Source organism: Zophobas morio, unplaced genomic scaffold (genome assembly GCF_036711695.1).
Source record: "Zophobas morio isolate AGI-343-1 ecotype UQ-CSIRO unplaced genomic scaffold, CSIRO_AGI_Zmor_V1 ptg000031l, whole genome shotgun sequence".
In the NCBI taxonomy this organism is placed as follows: Eukaryota; Metazoa; Arthropoda; class Insecta; order Coleoptera; family Tenebrionidae; genus Zophobas; species Zophobas morio.
This window is the reverse complement of record NW_026972136.1, coordinates 11,292,010-11,314,027: the sequence shown is the minus strand read 5'-3', so window position 1 is coordinate 11,314,027 and position 22,018 is coordinate 11,292,010. Positions and strand designations below refer to the sequence as shown.

The 22,018-nt window shown below is 32.5% G+C and overlaps 1 protein-coding gene across 2 annotated transcripts in view; it reads left to right on the top strand.

The window, feature by feature from the left end:
• Window positions 1-22,018, top strand: part of LOC135139276 (epithelial discoidin domain-containing receptor 1-like) — a 466,539-nt gene that overhangs the window by 396,517 nt on the left and 48,004 nt on the right. For both annotated transcript variants that reach the window (XM_064069455.1, XM_064069454.1), the window contains exons 12-13: window positions 12,618-12,730; window positions 17,119-17,310. In XM_064069455.1, coding sequence (XP_063925525.1) covers window positions 12,618-12,730; window positions 17,119-17,310 — 305 coding nt within the window. The remainder of the gene's footprint in view (window positions 1-12,617; window positions 12,731-17,118; window positions 17,311-22,018) is intronic.

Below are 22,018 nucleotides of genomic sequence, written 5' to 3'. Positions count from 1 at the left end.
TTGATTTATCATAAATTTGTATACCAAAAGTATATACAGGGTGCCGCATCCAAGTCTGGATATAGGGAATTAACATGGGAATTGGTTTTTATTTTATGATATCTCCCCAGATCACTTTAAAGCTATTATTGAGTGATGCATTTGTGGAGGTCGAAGAGGGCTATCGGCCAGTATTTTTTTCAAATCGTTGTATCGCGCTCATTCACTGTAAAAAGGTTTTAAAAATCGTATTTTGAAATTCGCGCCCGATCCGATTTGTCACGAAATGTTCCGTCGCTCCGTCGAAGTTCGGCGATCGCGTCTTTGGAATATCCATGCAAAATTCAAATGTCAAAGTGAAATTAGAAATTATTCTCAGAAATCAACGAACAACTCAAACTGAATTATTTTATCCAGTGTGATGATTATTGTAGGACAAATTAAGCGGAATAAATGCACAAATTGATCCATTCATTCGTCATAGTGCGCGACCCCGTCAAACGAGCCATCTCGAACTACACTCAGACCGTATCCAAAAAGCCCGAGATGAAGACTTCGAGCACTGCGAGCAGCTGGTCTTCCTCAAAACCCCATCGGCAGGATTGTAACATGTCCTGGGAGCCCTCAAGCTAGGGATGTACTCGCGGTGCCTCACTCAGTAATCACTGAACGACTCAAATTGAATTATTTTATCCAATATGTCGATTATTGTAGGTTAGTTTAAACGGAATACATGCACAAGCTGCACAGAATATTTTATTAGGTTATGTTGCTGGTGCTGGTCGAGTCTTTATTACTAAAATCTCATTAAAATGCCACGTTCTACTGCGATTAGATGAAAAAGCGAGGGCCCGCTTTTCTTATTGTGTGATGATAAGATTTACCATCAAAACAGCTGGCGCTTTTGAAGAGAACCTTTTAATGAACCATTTAGATAACTACAAATAACAAAACTTAGCAATTGTTGATGAATGAAGTAATGAAATATTGTACGAATCTGGAGAAGTATTGCACTATTTTCAAGAATTGCTCAAAAAGACTGCTCTCAGCAGCTGTACAGTAAGTAAGCCGATCTTCAAAACTTCTACGCGTGTTGATCAGCATTTGCGTTGCAATCTGAAGACAATATTTGTTGGACTGCTTGTTTCAGCGCGTCTCTGTTTGTATAGCTGGTATTGTTTGAATACTGATGGTCGTGAAGAAATCTCAAAAGAAAAAATTCCCAGGGATTTAGATCCAACATTGTGGGAAAATACTGGTTCAAATAAACAACATTTATGCGAGCTATATGGCTGGAGATTTGGTCCTGGATGTAAAAGTCCTGCTGCAGATGCCGCACCCTTCGAGTCCCAGGAAGTATTTGCTGAGCTAGCATATTGTCCTACTTCTGAGCATTCAATCTAGATTCGATTAAAAGAGGTGCAATGACATGATGTCCTACAAGCCCCAGTCAGACACTGACAGTTGCACGCCATTAATAACAATAGTCATGGACCACGTGAGGGTTGTGTTATGCTCAAATTTGATCGTTCTGACGATTATAACTTCCGTTAAGACCAAATGAACATTCGTCAGTAAAACAAATGTTCCTCAAAAACTCTCCATCAGCCTGGATTCTCTTAAGCATTCCTTCGTAAAACTCCCTACGTGAGAAGTAGTCCTCAGGCTTCAATTTTTTGTCATAATGCTTTTTGAAACTCTTCTATCCCATCTCTTTAAGATCCCTAGAAAACGTTGTGCCCACCTGATTTTATTTACTTTTTATCACCTTTGAAAATAAATGTAACTTTGTTTTGTGAAATATTATTTTTATTTTTGTTGTTGTTAACACAATAAACAAATAAAACAGTAACACAAAAGTTTCTGGATCCCAAAACACATTCGTAATAGAGAAAAATACTTTAAAATGTTGATGAGTCAATGTTCTACATTTCTCTCTCAAAAATTTCTTGTAACGAACATGCTTCCAGGTGGCAAAAATTCCAGCCCTGCTTAACGAATGTAAACCCAATTGCTTCCAATCTTTAGTGATTCGAAAAAAAAGTGTGAAATTTTCCCAAATTACCTACTAATTAAATTAACCGTTGAAGAACAAGCAGGCCCTCGCTTTTTCATCTAATCGCAGTAGAACATAGCATAACCTAATAAAATCTTTTGTACAGTTTGTGCATTTATTCCGTTTAAACTTACCCACAATAATCATCACACTGGATAAAATAATTCAGTTTGAGTTGTTCGTTGATTTCTGAGAATAATTTCTAATTTCACTTTGACATTTGAATTTTGCATGGATATTCCAAAGACGCGATCGCCGAACTTCGACGGTGCGACGGAACATTTCGTGACAAATCGGATCGGGCGCGAATTTCAAAATACGATTTTTAAAACCTTTTTACAGTGAATGAGCGCGATGCAACGATTTGAAAAAAATACTGGCCGATAGCCCTCTTCGACCTCTACAAAGGCATCACTCAATAATAGCTTTAAAGTGATCTCGGGAGATATTATAAAATAAAAACCAATTCACATGTTAATTCCCTATATCCAGACTTGGATGCGGCACCCTGTATATCTAGAACAGTTGACTGATTATATTTATTTAATGTTTGAAAATTCGAAACAAAAATAACCTCATTTGGAACTGCTGTTTTTAAAATAATATTGAGAAGATCTCTTGACTCAGAATAATTTGATTTTGACTGTCACATCTGAAATTTAAAATACTCTGCATTATTTACACAGGATTGTTCTTACCTTTCAAACAGGACAAATAGAGAGCGTATACCAAAATGTATTTTTGAAAATCCCGTTAAATATTTTTTGAGAATTATGCAATCAAGTTAATTTATCTATCCATCCCCACCAAACTTCCGGTGATAAGTAAATTACATAATACGTAAAATTATATGCCCTTCAGATTTTATATTTTTTCCAAGGAACTGGACTTGATTGATTGGCTGTGCTTTCGAAGTGAGGGATGTTCTGCCTTTTTTTTATTGATTATCTCAGAATTCGACCGCTTAACTCTTTAGGAAGAAAAATTTTTCGGAAAAAAAGAGCAACGTCTTAGTTTTTTTACATACAGGATGTCCAGAATATCGCGAAATGTGATTGTAAGGTTGGATTCTTGTGCTATGTCTAGCAACAAAACAATGCTTTAATTATCACAATAATTACTAATGAAATGTTTAGTTCGTATTTCTGTTTCCCATCGTAATATTTTGTTACAATTTTCCTTATAATAAACGAAGTTATGAATGTCTTATTTTTATAAAAAAATGATAAAATTCCATTTGGCAAAGGTTTACATAATGTAATTAAACAATAAGTCTTGCTATGTTTATTTACTTTTATAAAAATATAATTTTCCACTAATTTACATTGAAACGAATCTTTTTATTATTTTTTTGTACTTATAAACATCCCTCGATAATGTACCCTTAAGGATGTTCGCGAGATTTTGAACATCCTGTATACAGGGTGAGTCACTAGACGATTAAGAGAGAAAAAAAGTTACAAATCAAAGTTGTACCGTTCTTTGAATGGCATAGATCAAAAAATCATTGTCCACTGTACCAAGTGTTTTATTTTTGAACTATAGCAAACAATTTAGTTTTTTTTTAATCTAACAGTTCCGATCTTCATTAACAAGAAGTTTTTATTGAGAAACGTAGGCTTAGAAGTCTCGGTGTCCACAAGTAGCACCATCAGAGCCGAAGAAAACAAAAAATATTAAAGATTTGGTCTTACTAGCAACTCACAACTAAACACAGTTTATTTTTCAAATTTCGATGCGACGTTGCCATGTTACACCAATTTTCTTCTGTTTTTACCTCGCGAACGTCAGTAAGCCAAGGAAGTACTATAACAGGGTCCATTTGAAGAACGGCTAGTTTCATGTTTTCTGGACGTTTCATGATGCTAGAATACGACACAATAAGTCTTCCGTTCCTGTCTGCCGTCTATGTAGATTTCTATTAGACAAAAAATCTCCGAAATTACTAGACCTTTTGTTGTAAAATTTTATGTATAAGAATACCATGTAGATGATAAAACTAACCAACATCGGTCTAATCATCATGTGCTGACGTCCCTCAAAATTGTACGTAATGAATGTTATTTAAATTTTATAAAATAACATACTCCTACACTTGTGGTTTATGAATCCGTCTTAAATTTTTACTAAAGCCATCCGGATTTAACTTTAAAACTGCAAAACTGAAACACTCGACATCTTGCAAACGTTACTCAAAATTTATTCGTTTATCACCTCCTCGAAAATTGATGACGTCATCTTAAAACTATCGAATAAATCCGATCTAACATATGCAAAATATTCTGACTGCATACTTGCCGTTTGTCAATATATTCATATTTTTAGTATTGTTTATACAGGGTGACTAAAAAAATCAAGTCAAGATTGGCTCACTCCATTTTCCCGAAATTTTGGAAGTACAGTATTATTGTTATTAGTATTACACTGGATCTATTAAAACTGATCTATGTGAAAGAATCATCACATTTTTTTTTTATGGGAAAACACTTGAAACAAACGCATAGCATGCTTCTTTACCGGTACTTTAACACTCCAGACATATCTTCATTGTAACTTATAGGGTATAAAAAAATAAAGGAAGACACTGTAAAGATCTGTCTAAATAACCTTAACCCATTTTTCTAAGCAGTGAAAAAATCCATAAAAAAATCGCAATCATATTATTTTTAAGATTTGTGTTGCAGTATTTTATAGGGCGATAAATAGAGAGAAAATTCTGAAACGTTGCAATTTTCAAAATACCGATACTTAAAATCTTCAAAAGAACACCCTGTATTTTATTACTGCATCTGACTGTGTTTTTTGTTCTCTTTCTTTCAGTATGTCGACGTATCTTCTAAAAAGTACAAAATAAAAAATACTTAACGGAAAAGAAAAAGAATAAAAAATTAAATAAAAGACGTAATAAAAGGTTAATAAAACACAGAGTATCCTATTTCAAAAAACTGAAACATCGATATTTGAAAATTGTAATAATTTAAAAAATGCTTATATATAAACGCACCCTATATTACTACTAATTTTATTTAAACCACAACAAAATACGTACCTTTATACTCGTATATCTCCAAATCCACAAAATATCGTAACCCTGATTTCGAAAATAACCCTCTTGCGTTTTTTTTTTTTTTTTTGTTGACCAAGGAAAATGACTCTTCTTCTTATTTCAACAAGTACTAGCCTCGCCCACCCCCCTTCAATGTTTTCAAAGGGTATATCATTTGCCAAAATCCCTGTTATCTTAATAAATACTAGCCCCGGCCACCCGCCCTATATTCTAGGAAGGTATATCATTTGCCAAAATCAGTCTTAGTTTAACAAGTACTAGCCCCACCCTCCCGCCCTCTATTTTCTTAGAAGGTATGTCATTTGCCAAAATCACTCTTATCTTAATAAAAACTAGCCCCACCCACCCGCCCTCTATTTTCTTGGAAAGTATGTCATTTGCCAAAATCACTCTAATCTTAATAAATACTAGCCCCGCCCACCCGCCCTCTATTTTCTTAGAAGGTATGTTATTTGCCAAAATCAGTCTTATCTTAGAAAATACTAGCCCCGCCTACCCGCCTTCAATTTTTTCATTTGCCAAAATCGGGCCTATCTTAGCAAGTACTTGAAAAAATTTCAAGAATAACATCGAAATTTCGAAAATAACCTATAGCCATAATTCCTAAGAAGACTATAATCAAAATAAAAATATATATAGGATGTCTAATTCAACACAATTTGTGTGTAACGCTTTTAAAACAGAACACTCTGTATAGTCGGAAATAATTTTAGTGTGTATGACTTTAGTCTTTGACTTTTTTCTATTTCTAATAAAAATAATAATTAATGAGATATTTTTATTACTATTATTGTAAAAATACTGTACAGGGCAGGCCCTAATTAAACAATATTACTAAAAAAATAAAATAAAAAACTGAAACTGGTAGAAGAATTTTATCTATTTTATAATATTATTATTTTTATTATTATTTCTTAATTCTTGTGTTGTTATTCTAATTTAATGTGTTCTCTAAATGGAAATTATGTTGAGCAATAAGGATATTATTATTATTTTTAACACCGATATGAAACTAACTTTAAAAATTTAGTTGACACGATTTTGAAAAATTCCAAAAGAATTCTAGAAATCTTCTTACGGAAACCTGAAAAGATAGGAAAATTTGAGCTTGAACAAAAGATAATCTTTGACGAAGACGTTGTTGGACGTGACTTCGAGAAGACTAGAAAATACTTGTTTTATAGAATTAAAAGAAACAAAAAATTCTCTCTTGCAATAAAATTTGTTCGGATCAACAAATAGGATCTGTGAAGGTTATAAAGTATTTATTACTAAAGAACCTTATTCTCATGCATTGTAATAGTGGTTCAAACTAGCTAATTGTTACCAAAGGCTTGAGAATCGAAAGTTTTCACATAATTCTAGATCATTCGGACAATACGACGTTCTAGAAAAGTTTTATTTGAAAACAAATCAATACGAAATACTGGGGCTCGTGCTACATTGGAATCAAAGAAAAGATCCCTCCGACAATGGTGGACAAATTTTAGTTTCTCTTGAATAGAAGGTACTCTGCAAAATTTTCTATTCTATACAGAAAGTCTATTATCAAAAAAAAATTCCAGGAATTTTGGCAGAAAATTTAGAATAAAAAAAACGAACGTAAATTAAAGAAGCCTAAAGAAGGACAGCAAAATGTCGAAGAAAATATTTGACGAAGATTTCAGAAATTTCTGAAACTATATTCGATACAAAACATTTTTCATTCATTATTAAGTTATTCAGTGTTTGAAAGTCGAAAAAGTTCAGGAGAAATTTTTTTGGCGGCGCAATTGAACATACTATCAAAGCGCAAAGTATTTGTGGAAAAAAAAAAGAGACGAATGAGTTGGAGAAGAATTTACCACAAAAAGTGTTACAAGAATTTTGTCTAAAAAAAACAGAAAATCTTGCAATCGGTATGAGATTGACTTGAAAAGGAATAGTTAGTTAAGACGAGTTATTGAGGTAGAGAACATCGATTTCGAAGCGAGATTCCATTTGAAAACAGAAATTAATAGACTAGGGTTTGAGAAAATCTAGAAGCATTTTATTTTGAAATGGTTTAATCAAACATATTATAATTAAGTGGCTGCTGTACTTTGAAAAATATACAAATTCTCGACTCATTAAATATTCTCGCTACTGCAACAAAACATGTTTACGATGCTTCTTTAATATTTACTCTGAATAATTACTCACTTTATTACTTTTAAAATAAGAAGAAAAATGTGATCGATAATGACGCTGTTAAAACTCCACTTTACAGTTTAGAATACTGGAGTAAGTGTTAATGCGACAGCAGTAAAAACGGGTTAGTACTGGCCGTGAGCCGGCAAATGAAAAGAAAGCGTCCTTTTCGTTGCAGCAAAACGACATAAAATTATTATGCAGCAAGCTGTTCGAACGGCTGCACACGAGCGTTCCACACTAATCCTGTCGATAAAAGCGACTTTTTTACGATTGCATTACATAACTAAATTTATACAGTTGTGGCCCGGATTGTATAAGAAATATAGTTTTATATTTCCTGAGTTCCGGGGCGCCGGCGGTCCGGGTTTATACCGGAAAATCCAATGTATGGAGCTTTCGGACCCGCCCATGTAATAACACTGAATGGAATAACTGTTACATTAAACTTACATCTTTGCATATTGCACACGGCATGGCTGTTTCGATTATGTAACGAACGAATATAGCCCTTATCGATGTTCCGCATTAGTGGAGATTTTTGAGCGTTTTCCCGATTTCCTCGAATAAATTCGCTGCAACGGGCTCTTATAGTTTGTGCTTTTATTGGAATGCAGTGTATTTTAAAATGGCAGTCGTTTGGAAATTGTACCGACAAAAAATGGATGCAGGGACTCATCCAAAGGATACAGGAAAACTCTGTAATGCGATATTTTCCCTGGTCGAATGAACGTGAATAATTGAAATGTTAGGTACACAATGATAATACTGGGTTTTCAGTAAACGCACAAAGAGTGGAAAAATCAGGAAACAAATTTTCTATAGATTCTGTAGATCATGATAAAACTGTTTCTAAAGACGATAAAGTAGTCAATGTCTATTTTGTTTTTACTTTCCGAGAGTAAGCTAATAAATTATTGTTGTCTTTAATTTCACAATTTTTCCATTTTTTAATGTTTTACTTTTATAATTTTTCGTTTTTGCAACATGTATTTTTTTCAATTTTTCAATTTTTTGTTTCTTCAGTTTTTCAATTTGCAGTTTTTCAATTTTGATTTTTCTCATTACAATTTTTTTCCAATATTTCTTTTCCTCTTGTTCTCAAGTTCTTAATGTTTATTTTTCATTTTCCCGATTTTTTAATTTTTATTTTTTCGATTGTATATTACAACTTTTCGTTTTTTCATTTCCTTTATTTTTCAATGTTTCTTTCGATTTTATAATTTTTCATTTACATATTCAATTCTTCAAATTTTCAATCTTTGCTTTTTCAATTCCTCGATTTTCCCCTTTTTCAATTTTGCAATTTTTGAATTTCCCCATTATCTGATTTTCCGATTATATTAATTTTCAATATTTCGATTTTACAGTATTTCCTTTTTTCGATTTTTATATTTTCCAATTTTTTGTCTTTCGATTTTTCAATTTTTCGTCTTTTAAATTCTTGATTTTCAATTTTTAGATTTTTCATTTCCATTTTATACCTCTTCGTTTTCTCATTTTTGAATTTTCAAGTTTACAATTTTGCAAATTTTCCATTTTTTGATTGGTAAAGTTGAAAAATCAAAATGTTAAAAATCGAAAAACAAAAAAAATCGGAACAATTGAAGCATCGAATAAGTGAAAAAATCAAAAACTGCAAAATCGAAAAGGTGGAAAATCGAAAATTGCAAATCGAAGAACCGAACAAACGCAAAATCGAAACGTTGAAAAACTAAAAACCTAGAAACTTAAAAAAAATTAATCCAAAAATTGTAAAGAAAAACGAATTGAATCTAAAAATAGTAAAATGCAAAAATTATGGTATCATCAATATTGTAAGCCGAAAAACTGTGTGATATTGAAAAATCCAAAAAAATGAAAAATTAAATATCGTAAAATTGAAAAAGTGAAACATTTAAAAAAATATAATTATTATTAGATACATACTGAAATAAAACCTAGAAAAATTAAAAAAATAAAGAAAATAAAAAGCCGAAACGAAAAATTGCAAATCGAAAAATTGTGAAATGAAAAATTGAAAGATTAATACCTGAAAACTCATGAAATTGCAGTTCGAAAAATTGCAAAATCTAAAAATTGAAACATCCAAAAGTTGGAAAATGGAAGAAACGACAAATTGAAAAAACTGAAATTGAAAAAACAAAAAAATTATAAAATCGGAACATTCAAAACACCTACGTACTCTAAACTGCATATGTAGGACTATGTTATTTCATATAATTTAAAACTTATTTACTATGTACAATTTTGAAGTGATGTCATCACATTATTGGTGGGGATGATTAGACAAATGTTGGTTGGCGTTTTACCATCTACATGAAATTCCTAATATAAATACAAAATTTGACAACAATCGGCCCAGTACTTTATCATCTGTCTAATAAAAATCCATGACGACAGACAGCCGGACAGACGGACAGACAGACAGACAGACAGACAGACAGACGGAAACAGGAGACTTATTTCTTCGTACTCTAGGGGTCATGAAACGTTAAAGATAAACGTAAAAGTAGAGAGTTGGCCGAAGGACCCGATTACAATGCTTTCTTCGCTTACGCTCGGGAAGTAAAAATGAAAAAATTAAAAAAAAAGAACATGAAATTCCGACACGAAAAATAAAAAGTTGAAAACTTGTGAAATTGCAAATTTATTCAGTATTAATATTATTATCTTAAAACATTGAAAATGCAAAATGTACAAATTAAAACATCTAAAAATTAGAACATCAGGAAAGTGATAAATTTAAAAATGAAAACTCGAAGAGATGCATATCGTCAAATAGAAGAAACAAAAAAAATAAAAACTCAAAAATTAAAAATTGAAAACTCATAAAATTGCAGATCGAAAAATTGCAAAATCTAAAAATTGAAACATCCGAAAATTGGGAAATCGATAAACTGAAAAATTCGAAAATGCAGGTTCGCAGAGACGCATCAAAAAATGGAAAAAAAGAAATTGAAAAAATTGAAATTGAAAAAACAAAAAATTATAAGATCGGAACATTGAAAAAATCAAGACGCAGCAGACGGACAGATAGACAGACAGACAGACAAACAGACAGACGGACGAAACCGGGAGACCTATTTCTTCGTAGTCTAGGAGTCGAGAAAACGTAAAAGTATAGAGTGGGCCGAAGGACTCGATTACAATACTTCCTTCGCTCACGCTCGGGAAGTAAAAATGAAAACATTATAAAATCGGAACATTGAAAAATGAAAAAATTGTAGAAAAGGAAAAAAACCAAAACGAAAAATTGAAAATTCAAAACTCATGCAATTACAAATAAATTCACTATTATTATAAAATATCGTAAATACAAAATCTAAAAATTGAAACATCTAATAGTTGGAAAATCAGGAAACTGATAAAATTTAAAAATGAAAACTCGAATAAATGCTTATCGTAAAATATAAGAAACAAGAAAAATGAAAAACTGGAAAATTGCAAATCGAAAAATTGAAGAATCGAAAAATTGAAAAATTAGAAATTGAAAACTCGAAAAGTGGCAAACAGCGAAAAAAATAAAATCGAAACACCAAGACTCGAACAATTGAAAGTGAAAAACCGAAATAAAAAATTTCAAATCGAAAAATTGAAAACTCTAGAAACAAATCGAAAAATTGCACAATCTAAAAACTGAAAAATTCGAGTGTTGGAGAATTGAAAAACTGAAAAAACAAAAAAATGGATAGATGAAGAATTGAAAAATTCAGGTAAAAGAAATGCGGGCGTGGTATTTACATCATTTTATAAAGTTTATCAGACAACAAAAATCCCCAAAAAAATATACAATTTTTCAAAGAAACTCGATTTATAGGGCTGTACTTCAGTGATGAAATAAGTCTTGTCGAAATAACGAAGTTTTTTAAATTGTCAATTGACAATTACTGTTCTTTATAAATTCCACGGAAAAATCTAAGCTGTAGAAGAATCGTACCGTCAATTTTAAATTATGTCTACAATTAACACAAAGTGTTAAAACAATAAAAAGACGTTACTAAAAACACTCAAAATTTGACATTCTAAATGTTGACCCTTTAATAATTTCCGCTATAGGCCAACTCTATCAAGGTTTATAGACAGTCCCGGAAATTAAACCCTCCGAAGTGACTCGGAAGAGTAACTCAGCAACCACTTAGTCAAACAATACAAAACTTAATTTGAATTTCCGAAGAAACTCAATTATAATAACAATCCAAATCTTTACATTCAAATAAGTTGCTATTTGTCTTTCACAATTTCATCGAAACGTTCGTGCAAACCTCAACCAGTGCAGCGAAATTTTATTTACATATGCATCACATACATCAAAGTTCTAACAACTTCATTCTCACCATTAAGTCGCATCACCTTGATTCATTCCGTTTCTAGTTCGCATGCACTTACGCTAACTGCACGTCATCCGCCAAGACCACATAAAACAATTTCCCTTAGCGTAAATCCAGCTTTTTACAGTCCTCCTTGCACATTCGGGCCATTAAAACAAATTATGCCCTCCAAGGTGGAATTTTACTGTTCGAGTTTAATGTAGGTATAATGAATCGAACACAATAAACACTTTTTACAGCCCGAGCCCAGGTGGCGCTTGTATTTTTATGTGTCGAGGGCAATTCGGGGATTTTAATTTTAGCGAGGGCGCATTATTACCGATTTGTCCTTTTGCGTAAAAGTACGTCTCTGAACGAACGCTCCTTTGTCAATATTGACGCAAAAGCGGCAGGAAGACGTCGATGTCCTCGCTTATTGGGCCCTCGGGTGGGTCCCAGGAAAACCAATATGGCTGTCTTTCAGCCGTCTTAAAAGGGAAAGCATATATTGTTTATCCCTTTGTATCGGTAAACAACTTTGCACTATCTACCAATTACTTTCCAGCTATCGTCCTTTGGGACACGCATAAATCACTGTCTGCGCCGCTATTTCTATAATGCGTAATCACCTTAATCAAACTTGTGCTGCTGGGTTATGGATGGGAGCAGGGCTAGGCACAAAAGGGTGCATATTTCCGGATATTAGCTCCCGAAGTGTTTTCGTTTTTAATGTATCGACGCTTTCATCGCTTAATTGAAGCAAAGAAAGCTTTACGCAAACACATATTTCTCCGGAGTTCTAATCGAAAACCTATAATTCTAATAGAGAGCCATTTATACGATACGTTATAAGAGGAGAAATGTGACTCTTTTCAAAGTTCGAGGAGCAGACAGGGTTGCGGATGCAATCAACCGTTCGCCGCTTTCATTTTCTTTATTGGGTCGTGGTGCAGCAAAATGCTACGACGGAACATCAGTTGCACTTGCAACGCATTCACACTCCAAAAAACACTAATTGAATTACTTTTTGTTGCAGGTGCATTTGTGTGAGGCGGAGGGACTTCCGGATTTTAACGGGGGATCGTCCTTTCACAAAAAGCAAATAGTTATTGTTAAAAGCCTGTGGAGAGGGTGCGGAGACACAAAAAGGTAACTAATCTTAACAAAAAACACTGCATGTATTGTTACATTCCTTAATCCTTCTTTTGTGAAAATTTTAATAAACAAAAAAAAATGTCAAACTGAATTTACAAATTATTCCTCGATTCTCACTCAGAAATCAATGAACAACTCAAAGTTAATTATTTGTATTCATGTCATGATCATGATTATTGTAGAACAAATTACACGGAATAAATGCACAATGTGCACAAAATATTTTATGAGATTGTTGGTAGTGCGGTCGATTTTAGTGAGTTTTTATTAGTAAAATTTCATTAAAATATTGCGTTCTACTGCGATTAAATGAAAAAGCGAGGGCACTAGCAACATGACCTCATAAAATATTTTGTGCAATTTGTGCATTTATTTCTTTTACTAAATTTGTACTCTAATAATAATCATCACACTGGATAAAATAATTCAGTTTGACGGGCCGCCAGGACGTGTTCAGAATGCTGCCGATGAAGCTATTGAGGAAGACGAGCTGCTCGAAGGGCTTCATTTCGGGCTTCTTGGATACGACCGTATCCAAGGCCTGGGTGTAGTCGGAAATGTGCCCAGCACCAATAAATGGACCATTCACCTTGCATAAGAATGCAGATGCAAATTTTTACAAAAAAAACCTAGCCATATTTCCGGCTTATATTATTATAAAATCCACAATCGAACATTCCTGGTGATTTTGACAAAATCATAAATTCCATCGTTATATTGGAAACGTATAAAATATAAAATGGAAAATAAAGCCCCGACCACGACGATAATAACTCAATAAATATTTACAAAATGAAAAATGGCTGTGCGCAAAAATTATTATTTACGGAATTGATGGTAAATTCCCGTTGACAGTTATAGCAAAATATACGTGAATATTGTCCACAGTTCTGTTTTATTTCGCATAAAAGACTCCGCAAATATATTAGCATTTAGTAAACAACAAACCGTACGGACGCAAACAAATTTTTGTTGCTGGTGTTTTATAACTTTGGCAGTTTGATAGCGCAAACGCTATTTGTTTACATTTTATACATTTATAATCTGGTTGAATTATAACTAAATTTATTGGAGAGTAAATCTAAATGGTGTGGTAATTAAGATAGTTTTTTAGTTTCATTTAGAGCTAAGTAACGACTTTACCAACACATAAAATTACAACCTGGGAATTCTCTTAATGGAAAATCATTTTGCAATACTATAAAGTTCATAACACAACACCTACTGAGTTGAAAAATGTTCTACTTTATATATTTCTTTCATGAAGTAGTACTTCAATCAATACTAAATAATGGTTTACCTAAAACGACTTGAAACAACAACCCGTCAGAAAATACAATAAAGGAGTTCAAAAATTACAAAAAATATAAACGGGTGCAACGTTTTTCAGAAAAATAAATGTTAAATATTGAAGAACGGAGATAGAGTGTTCAATGCAAATGCTGGTCCCGTTACCCACTATTTAAACAGTGGATTTCTTAAAAATGCAAAAAATGGTCCACGAAGCACCTTGGCCAACTTTATTAATATACCCAGATCATTGTTATTCAATTTACTGAATGTTATTATATGTTATAAAATGTTGTATATCTGATGAAGGGTTTCTAAAACCCGAAACTGGTAACGTTAATTTAAATACAGAGTGAAGAGAAAAGGTGGTTTTCATTCAACCCAAAGTAAAACAAAGCACATCCACAAGGAGACAACATTATCTCAAAAAAAAAATTATAACTATCGATTATGTTCGAATTCCCATGTAACACTGCCAAGTTTTTCGATTTTTTTTAATTTTTCTGCAATTGAAAGCTTCAAAAAAAATTGCCATAAGGTTATTTTTAAAAGCTGAGTAACAATATTTTGTGGAGAGATAAATAAGGATACGAGCTTTATTTTGATAGAAATAAAATTGCATTTGAATATACAGAATATTTATAAAAAGAATTAAATTATAGGAATTTTCAAATATCGATATTTCAGTTTTTTCAAACAGAATACGCTGTATTTTATTACAGCATCTTGTTTTGTCTTTTATTATCTTCTTTTTTGTAGAATATTTTTTATAATTAAAGTTGATAGATTTTTTTACTTCTGTAATATACCGACATATTCAAAGGAAGAAAACAAAAAATTGAGTAAGACGTAATAATAAAATACAGTCTGTTTTAGTTAAAGAAACTTCAAAATAAACATTTAAATATTAATGTAATGGTTAATTTTTTTTAATAAACACTCTATATATTTTTTTATTTGCTACTATAATAAAACGCGGACCTCTATTTATCTCTCTATAAAATGTTGCAACTCATATCTTAAAAATAACATCAGTAGTTAAATAGTGGGGCTTCTAGCTCAGTTTGACCCTGTTTGACCTGAACTAGGAGCCCCACTACTTTTTATCGAGCGTTCGCCCTGTGATCGGCCATTGTTTTTGTGACTTCTTGCATTGCTAAAATAATAAAAAAAATTGTAATAAAGTGGCAACGCCGCATCGGACTTGTACAAAACCTACCAAAGAAAAAAAAACAGTCTGCACAAAAACAACCGATAAAAGCAGTCGTTTGCAGAAAAGTAACCGAAAGAAGCAAGCATATGCAGAAAAAAACAGTTGCTTACAAAAAAATAGTCTAAAAATGCAGTCACGGACTCATGAACAACATTTACTGTTATAAATTTTGGGGATAACGTCAATCTATTGTTAATAATAAAAATCCGTACAGACAGAAGACATACAGAGAGACGAAAATGACAGACTTATTGTTTCGTACTCTAAGGGTCATATAACGTTCAGAAAACTTGAAAGATCGGATGGACCCTATTACAATACTTCCTTAGCTTACAGTCGGAAAGTAAAAAAGTAACAAAATAGGAAAATACACCGAAAAGCTTGGTAAAATTAGGTTATGATCAAGATGTGTGACAGATAGTGAATAGTAAACATTTAATCAATATAATAATAACTATCACAACGAAACGGCAAAAAACACGAAATTTTAAACCCATTTGACGTATCACATGAACAATAAAAGACAGATTAGAAAGTCACTGAATTTTTTAAGGACCATAAAATCCTAGTTTCTCAATTTTGAAACATACAGTTGAAATGACTGAAAACTATATAAATGTAATTACGAACAGCACTGGGGTATGATATTCCTACTAAAGGTTTGATTTCGTAGTTCCTTGGTCATAAATCACGAAAGTACAAATTTCTCATTTGTCGTCCCTCTCTTGAATATTTAATAAATAGATAATCTTTAAAACTGCCAGACTGATCTCTTTGAAATTTCAAGGATATTGCACTTTTGAACTGAAAAAAAATATCTTCCGCTCCTAGAGATGAGATATAAAATTCTTTGTGGTCAATAACGTTAACTGAGAGCTCTATAACGTATAAAAAATAATTTATCCCTAAAAAAGTCTTGAAGGCGAACAGTGTGTTTTCGCGTACATATACCGTGTGCTTCAGAGGCAAGAGAACTTGCTACAAATTTTTGCCGATTTTAAATGTCTAACAACCTTTAAAATTCAATATTAAAAAATTATGTTGGCATTCCTTGTTCATGTTAATCAATTTGACATTTACGATCAAATAACTGTCAAATAAAGCGTCAAATAAATTCCATAGCTTACTAGACGATTTTTTTCGATTAAACGATTAAAACCAAAATTGATTACTCATTTCACCTGTCAAATATATGCCGCAACTAGTAAATAAACAACGTTCTTTGTACAAACACCGCTAAATTCGAATGTTAATTACTCCATTTCAAGGCAAACACCAGATGAAATAGTACTGTCATTATTTGGAATATACACACACAGCCTTCTTTGCAAGCCAGGTCTTCAGAAACGTAATAAATTACTCAAATACATCACTCCATTGTACCATCGTTAAATTGATGTATTTCAGCTCTCCGTTGCATTTACCGGATGATTCATTACAGTAATTGCCCCATTTCAAAGAGTAAAGCCATAGAGCCTCCATGGACACGATAATCTCCATTACTCCGATGTCTGTAATTATGACATTTTAATCCCATTAATACTAACACGAATTCACCCGATTCCACTTTTTCATTAATCCCACCGTTTAAATCTAACGGCCGAGCTGCAAATTAATAAATTTCGACGACCGATGCCTCATCCACTCCTGGTATCGCCCAAATCTGATTTAGCCTGTTCAACATTCGTGGCTCGCCGTCACGTATTGACTTACATTATGATTCACATCCGCAAATCGAATCAAAGAGACGGCCAGCATCCCCTGTTACATGCATGAATCCTCTTATTGTCTTTATTTGCCCTGTACCGCATGCACGTATCGCGAGTCCCCTTCGATTTGCCTAAGTAGGCATCATCTGGTTCACGCGATGGCGTTGCAGGCACGAGTTCCTGAGGGAGACCAGCTGGCTGGCGGGACTCCGAGACCCCAATCTGGCGCGGGTGGTGGGGCTGTGCAGCCAGGACGAGCCCATGTGCGCACTTCTGGAGCACTCGGAACCGGGGGACCTGCCCAGGTTCCTGGCGCAGAGGGCCGTCAGTGAGGATGGCAACCAAGTCGGACCAACTGTAAGGTAAGAGGAAAATACAGTGAAACTTCCATCCTTCGTAGTGAATTTTAATTGTGTTGTAAAAACAACACTAGAAATGTTTTAATAAAACAAAAAAATAATATTTTTTTTATTTTACAATTATTAAAGGAACTTGGAGTCTAAAGTTTTCACTCAACATTAATCAAGCCTCTTCACGTAAACTATACGTCTCGGAAACACTCTGTATTAAATATTAAATTTTTTTTGTTGTAAAATCGATTTTGTTAAAAATGCGAAACATATAGACATGTTTCAGACTTCATTAGTATGTTAATAACAGAATTGCAAATCTTCAGTTTGCGTGTTAGGCTCTACATCAATCATGGCATAATCTATTTCATTTCAAAAGTCTTAAAATGTTTAAACATGTCGATTTACATAACGCTAATTTACATATGCATAACGACGTCTCGCTCACTCCTCAACAAAAATGACTGACTTCAAATATTTCATATGCAAATTCTGCACTTTTTTTAATTGTTTTATACAGGGTGGTCTCATTAGAAAAAAATCGTTGGCACAGTTTGCTAAAACATACTTAGGATCGCACTTAAAAAACATTTTCAAATATACAGGATGTGCTGTGTGAAATTTACACATTTTGTTAAACCTTACAACCTATATATTTTTACAAATTTAGGGTCGTTATTAAAAACAAATGGAGCTCTTAAAGCAGTCCGACGAATTCCGCTTCATTAAAAAATTACAAAATTTGATTTTGCTATTTTCGTTTTGTGATAACCTCTATAAAGTAAAAACTAGTGGTGGTAATAACACCTCCCCAAAATTTTTAAAGCAGATAACCAACGGGAAAATGTAGATATTCTGAATTTCTCAGTACATATATATAGAATTCGAATATTAGCACGTTTTTTCAAAAACACTAAAAAATTGGAGGAAAATTTAATCGGTAAAATTGTAGAAGAAAATCTGATTAACGATTGACCATGCTTCCAGTAACATTCAAATATCTATTTACAAGACAATTTCAAAGTTAAATCGTAAAATAACACTTTGAATTTTTTCATAAAAATCTGGACCTGTCCGGTAAAAACCTAACACAGGTTCATAGCTCACACATCAGGGGTATGTAATTCTAGAAAATTTAAGGAATTCGGCAAAACTATAAAATGACATCATTTCTTAGGAAGGAAATTTTTCATTAACTTCTTACCATGCTTACTTTAAAACGCTTGCAAATTTTGAAAACATTCGGTTTTGCAGTTTAAAAGTTATAATGTAAAATTTCGTTATAGCATTTGATTTTTTTTTCCAAAAATCTGGACGTCTTGGATAAAAACGCGGATTCATAATTGTCACATGCAGAAGTATCTTATTTTATAAAATTTAAATAAAAATTGCTAATGTAAATTTTTGTTGTTGGTGGGGATGATTACCCAAATTTTGGTTAGCGTTTTACCATCTACACGACGTTCCTAATACACGTATAAAATTTGACAACAATCAATCCAGTAGTTTTGGAAATTATTTGTCCAATTTGAACAGACGACAGCCAGACAGACAAACAGAAACGGGAGACCTATTTTTGTACTCTTGGGGTTTTGAAAATTCGAGAAAACATAAAAGTAGCCACTCGTTTAATAGGCTAGATTACAATACTTCCTTAGCTTACGCTCAGGAAGTAAAAAGGAGAAAATTATTAATGCAAAGGTTTTTTACTTAGAATGTTTTACATTATTTCGGTTTTTATTTTTGTAGAAACAATAACCAAATTTAAAAATTCTAAAAAATTAAATTCAACTTATTTATAAAGCGGCATTAAGTTCATAAAATGTCAATTTTCTAATATTATTCAAATAGGACAGCCTGTATTTTATATTTTTTTTATTAAAGTAAGCTTCCTTTGATACTAGATTGGTTATGGTTGATCCTAGTGGGTTTTTGGACTTATTTTTACGATAAACCCCAACAAAGCTCACTTAAAAGCAAATTCAAATGTGTTATATAGTATACAGAATGTCCGATCTATAAAAAGGGAAAAATTGTCAAGCGGTTATAATTACCCTTTATAAATAAATTCAGTTTTTGAGGTTATGTATTACAAAGACACTTTTCAATAAACCTGATATCAAAGGAACGCTTACAAGTTAGGAAAAGTTTATAAAATACAGGGTGTTTCGTTCGAAAAGACATGAGACAACTGATAATTTACAAATTTAATCACACTGTGTAAAGAGGTGGTTAATTTTTTTAAACGTGTGTTAAGACAACGAAACTAACGTAACTAAAATATTTGTACAAAATTCCAAATCTTCATCTTTAAAAATGGCGGAGCTGTGAATTTTTAAAATTTATGAAAGCTTTCATGTAAAAATGATAATATCTTGAAAACTGTTGATCAACTTTGCTTTGATGTAATTTTTTCCTCTCTCATAAATACTTTACTTTTATAAAAATAGATAGAATGTTACAATTTAAAGCTTACAGCTTTGGTGTGTAACTTCCTTGAAAGTAATTGTAAATTCTAGTCCTAAATAAAATTTGTTCGACTGAGTCAAATCAATGAACATTCTACATTAGGGCACCCTGTATTTTTATTTTCATTTTTTTTTTTTATTTAAAAAAAGCTAGTTCCAATGTACTAGAAACATGTAAAACGTCAATAACATACAATTAATTATTTCTGTAATGTTTTCCAATGTTTTCAACACATACAATATAATTAATAAATAATGTTATACGTCAACATTTTGTTTATAACAGCTATAATTTTTTTCTTTGATGTGGGGCTAATTATGAAATCTAAAACACAAAAAACTTAACAATAAATTGCGGTTTTTAATACAATGGTAATTTAAAATTGACATTTAATTAACTTTGAACATAGTGGGAGTTTTTGATTATTGTTAAAATTATACGACATTCTAATATCGAATCTTATTACATACCACTTGTGATTTATGAATCAGCCTTGACTTTTTGCCCTAGACCCCCATATTAAAAAAAAATAAAAATTGTTTAAACTTGGAAATTTTGCAAACGTGTTAAGATCGTCGTGGGCATTATTAATCGTGAATCAAAATTTATCCGATTATCACCCCAAAAAAATTTTTGTTAACTACTTATACAGGGTGACAAAAAAATTAATGAATGAATGTCTATTATATATATTGAATAAACCCCATTTTCCCGAAAGTAAAACTCAACACAATATCTACCGAGCGTTTTTTGTTAGCTTTTTTCGCGTTTTGTTGATGAATCTGCCCACACAAAATGTCAAACTCGTATTCCTCCTGGAAAAGGTGACGAAATTTACATTAATAAACAAGCATTCATGTATCACTCCGAATTATAGTAAGCTGTAATGAAAACACCCCGAGAACAGAAAATAATTAAGTTAGTGAATTTTCAATTCTCTTGATGTTTCCAGCCTTGTTGACGAAACTAGTCGACGTTTTATGTCAAGAGCGTTCGAAAATAAAGTGATTCAGAGAAGGCTGTGTTTTTGTCACCCCAGCTAGATAATTATTTTCGGCAAAAACTTATTTCAACAAACTGTCAAAGTTGTGAAGTCGTTCATTGAATTCAAACATCCAAGAATTATTTATCTTGTTTCCAAATTCAAGTCTGCCCTTTTTTGACTCTATGTACAAGCGAAAAGTAATTAAACAAGGCGCCTTTAGCGTAACCGAGTTCTGAAAAATACCCTCTTCGGCATTAATTTGTTGCAGAAAGCCTGAAAAATAAAATCGAAAGATGTTAATGTGAAACATAATTTTGTCATCCTAAAAATGTGTAAATTTTCTATTACACTATTTGCCTTGGGGGAACGTTAACAGCTCCTACATTTTGTATCTCTACATATTTAACAAGTTGATAATTGCTTGAAATTTATATTATAACATGCTCTCTTAGTAGTAGTAGAATAATGTAACATGTTTTGAACCTTACTATTATTACACATACAGGTTATTAATAGAATGGAATTTTACAATTTTTGTCTGAGAACCTACATAACGAACTTTTTCGAAATTTTGATGTAATACATAGTCAATTAAAATTTAATTTTCCAATATGGTTTTGTTGTTCTACTAAACAAGTTTGATCTTTACCCTCACTGTTCATAAAACTAATTAGTCTGCAAATGAAAGTCCTCTAAATGCACTGTTTATATTTTTCCCACCTCTTCCCGGAGCTACACAAAGCCGCCGACAAACACACCCGCATCGCCAATATCCCCGTGTTTAATTTCAATTTCGTGTGTAATTATCCAATACGCTGTATGCAGGTAATTGATTCGAATGTACATAACTAAAGGACGTGCCCGAATTTCGGTAGACTTTGATGTCGTGTAGGATGCTGTTTATAAACGGCCAAACGAGCAGACCGGAGCAGACATTCCGCACTACTACCAAATGCAGCAGTCCACCAAATTGGAAATTCTTAACTGAGATGTACTGATGATGTTGCAGACCTAATGTGACATCAATCAGTGCGACAAAGCAGCTGACTATGCGGAAATCAAATCCCGATGAACGCGATAATTACGGTAATAGCGATAATCAGTGAACCCCGGACGGCCAAGCAGGTTATACAGGGATAGGTTTAACGAGAAAGTGAATTGGAATAAATGGGTGGGGTAGAGTCCGGGAAATAGTGAACGTTGCGTTTATGTTAGCAAAAGTGTATATTGAAAGCTCTAACAAATGGGTTGGGATTATGGTAATGA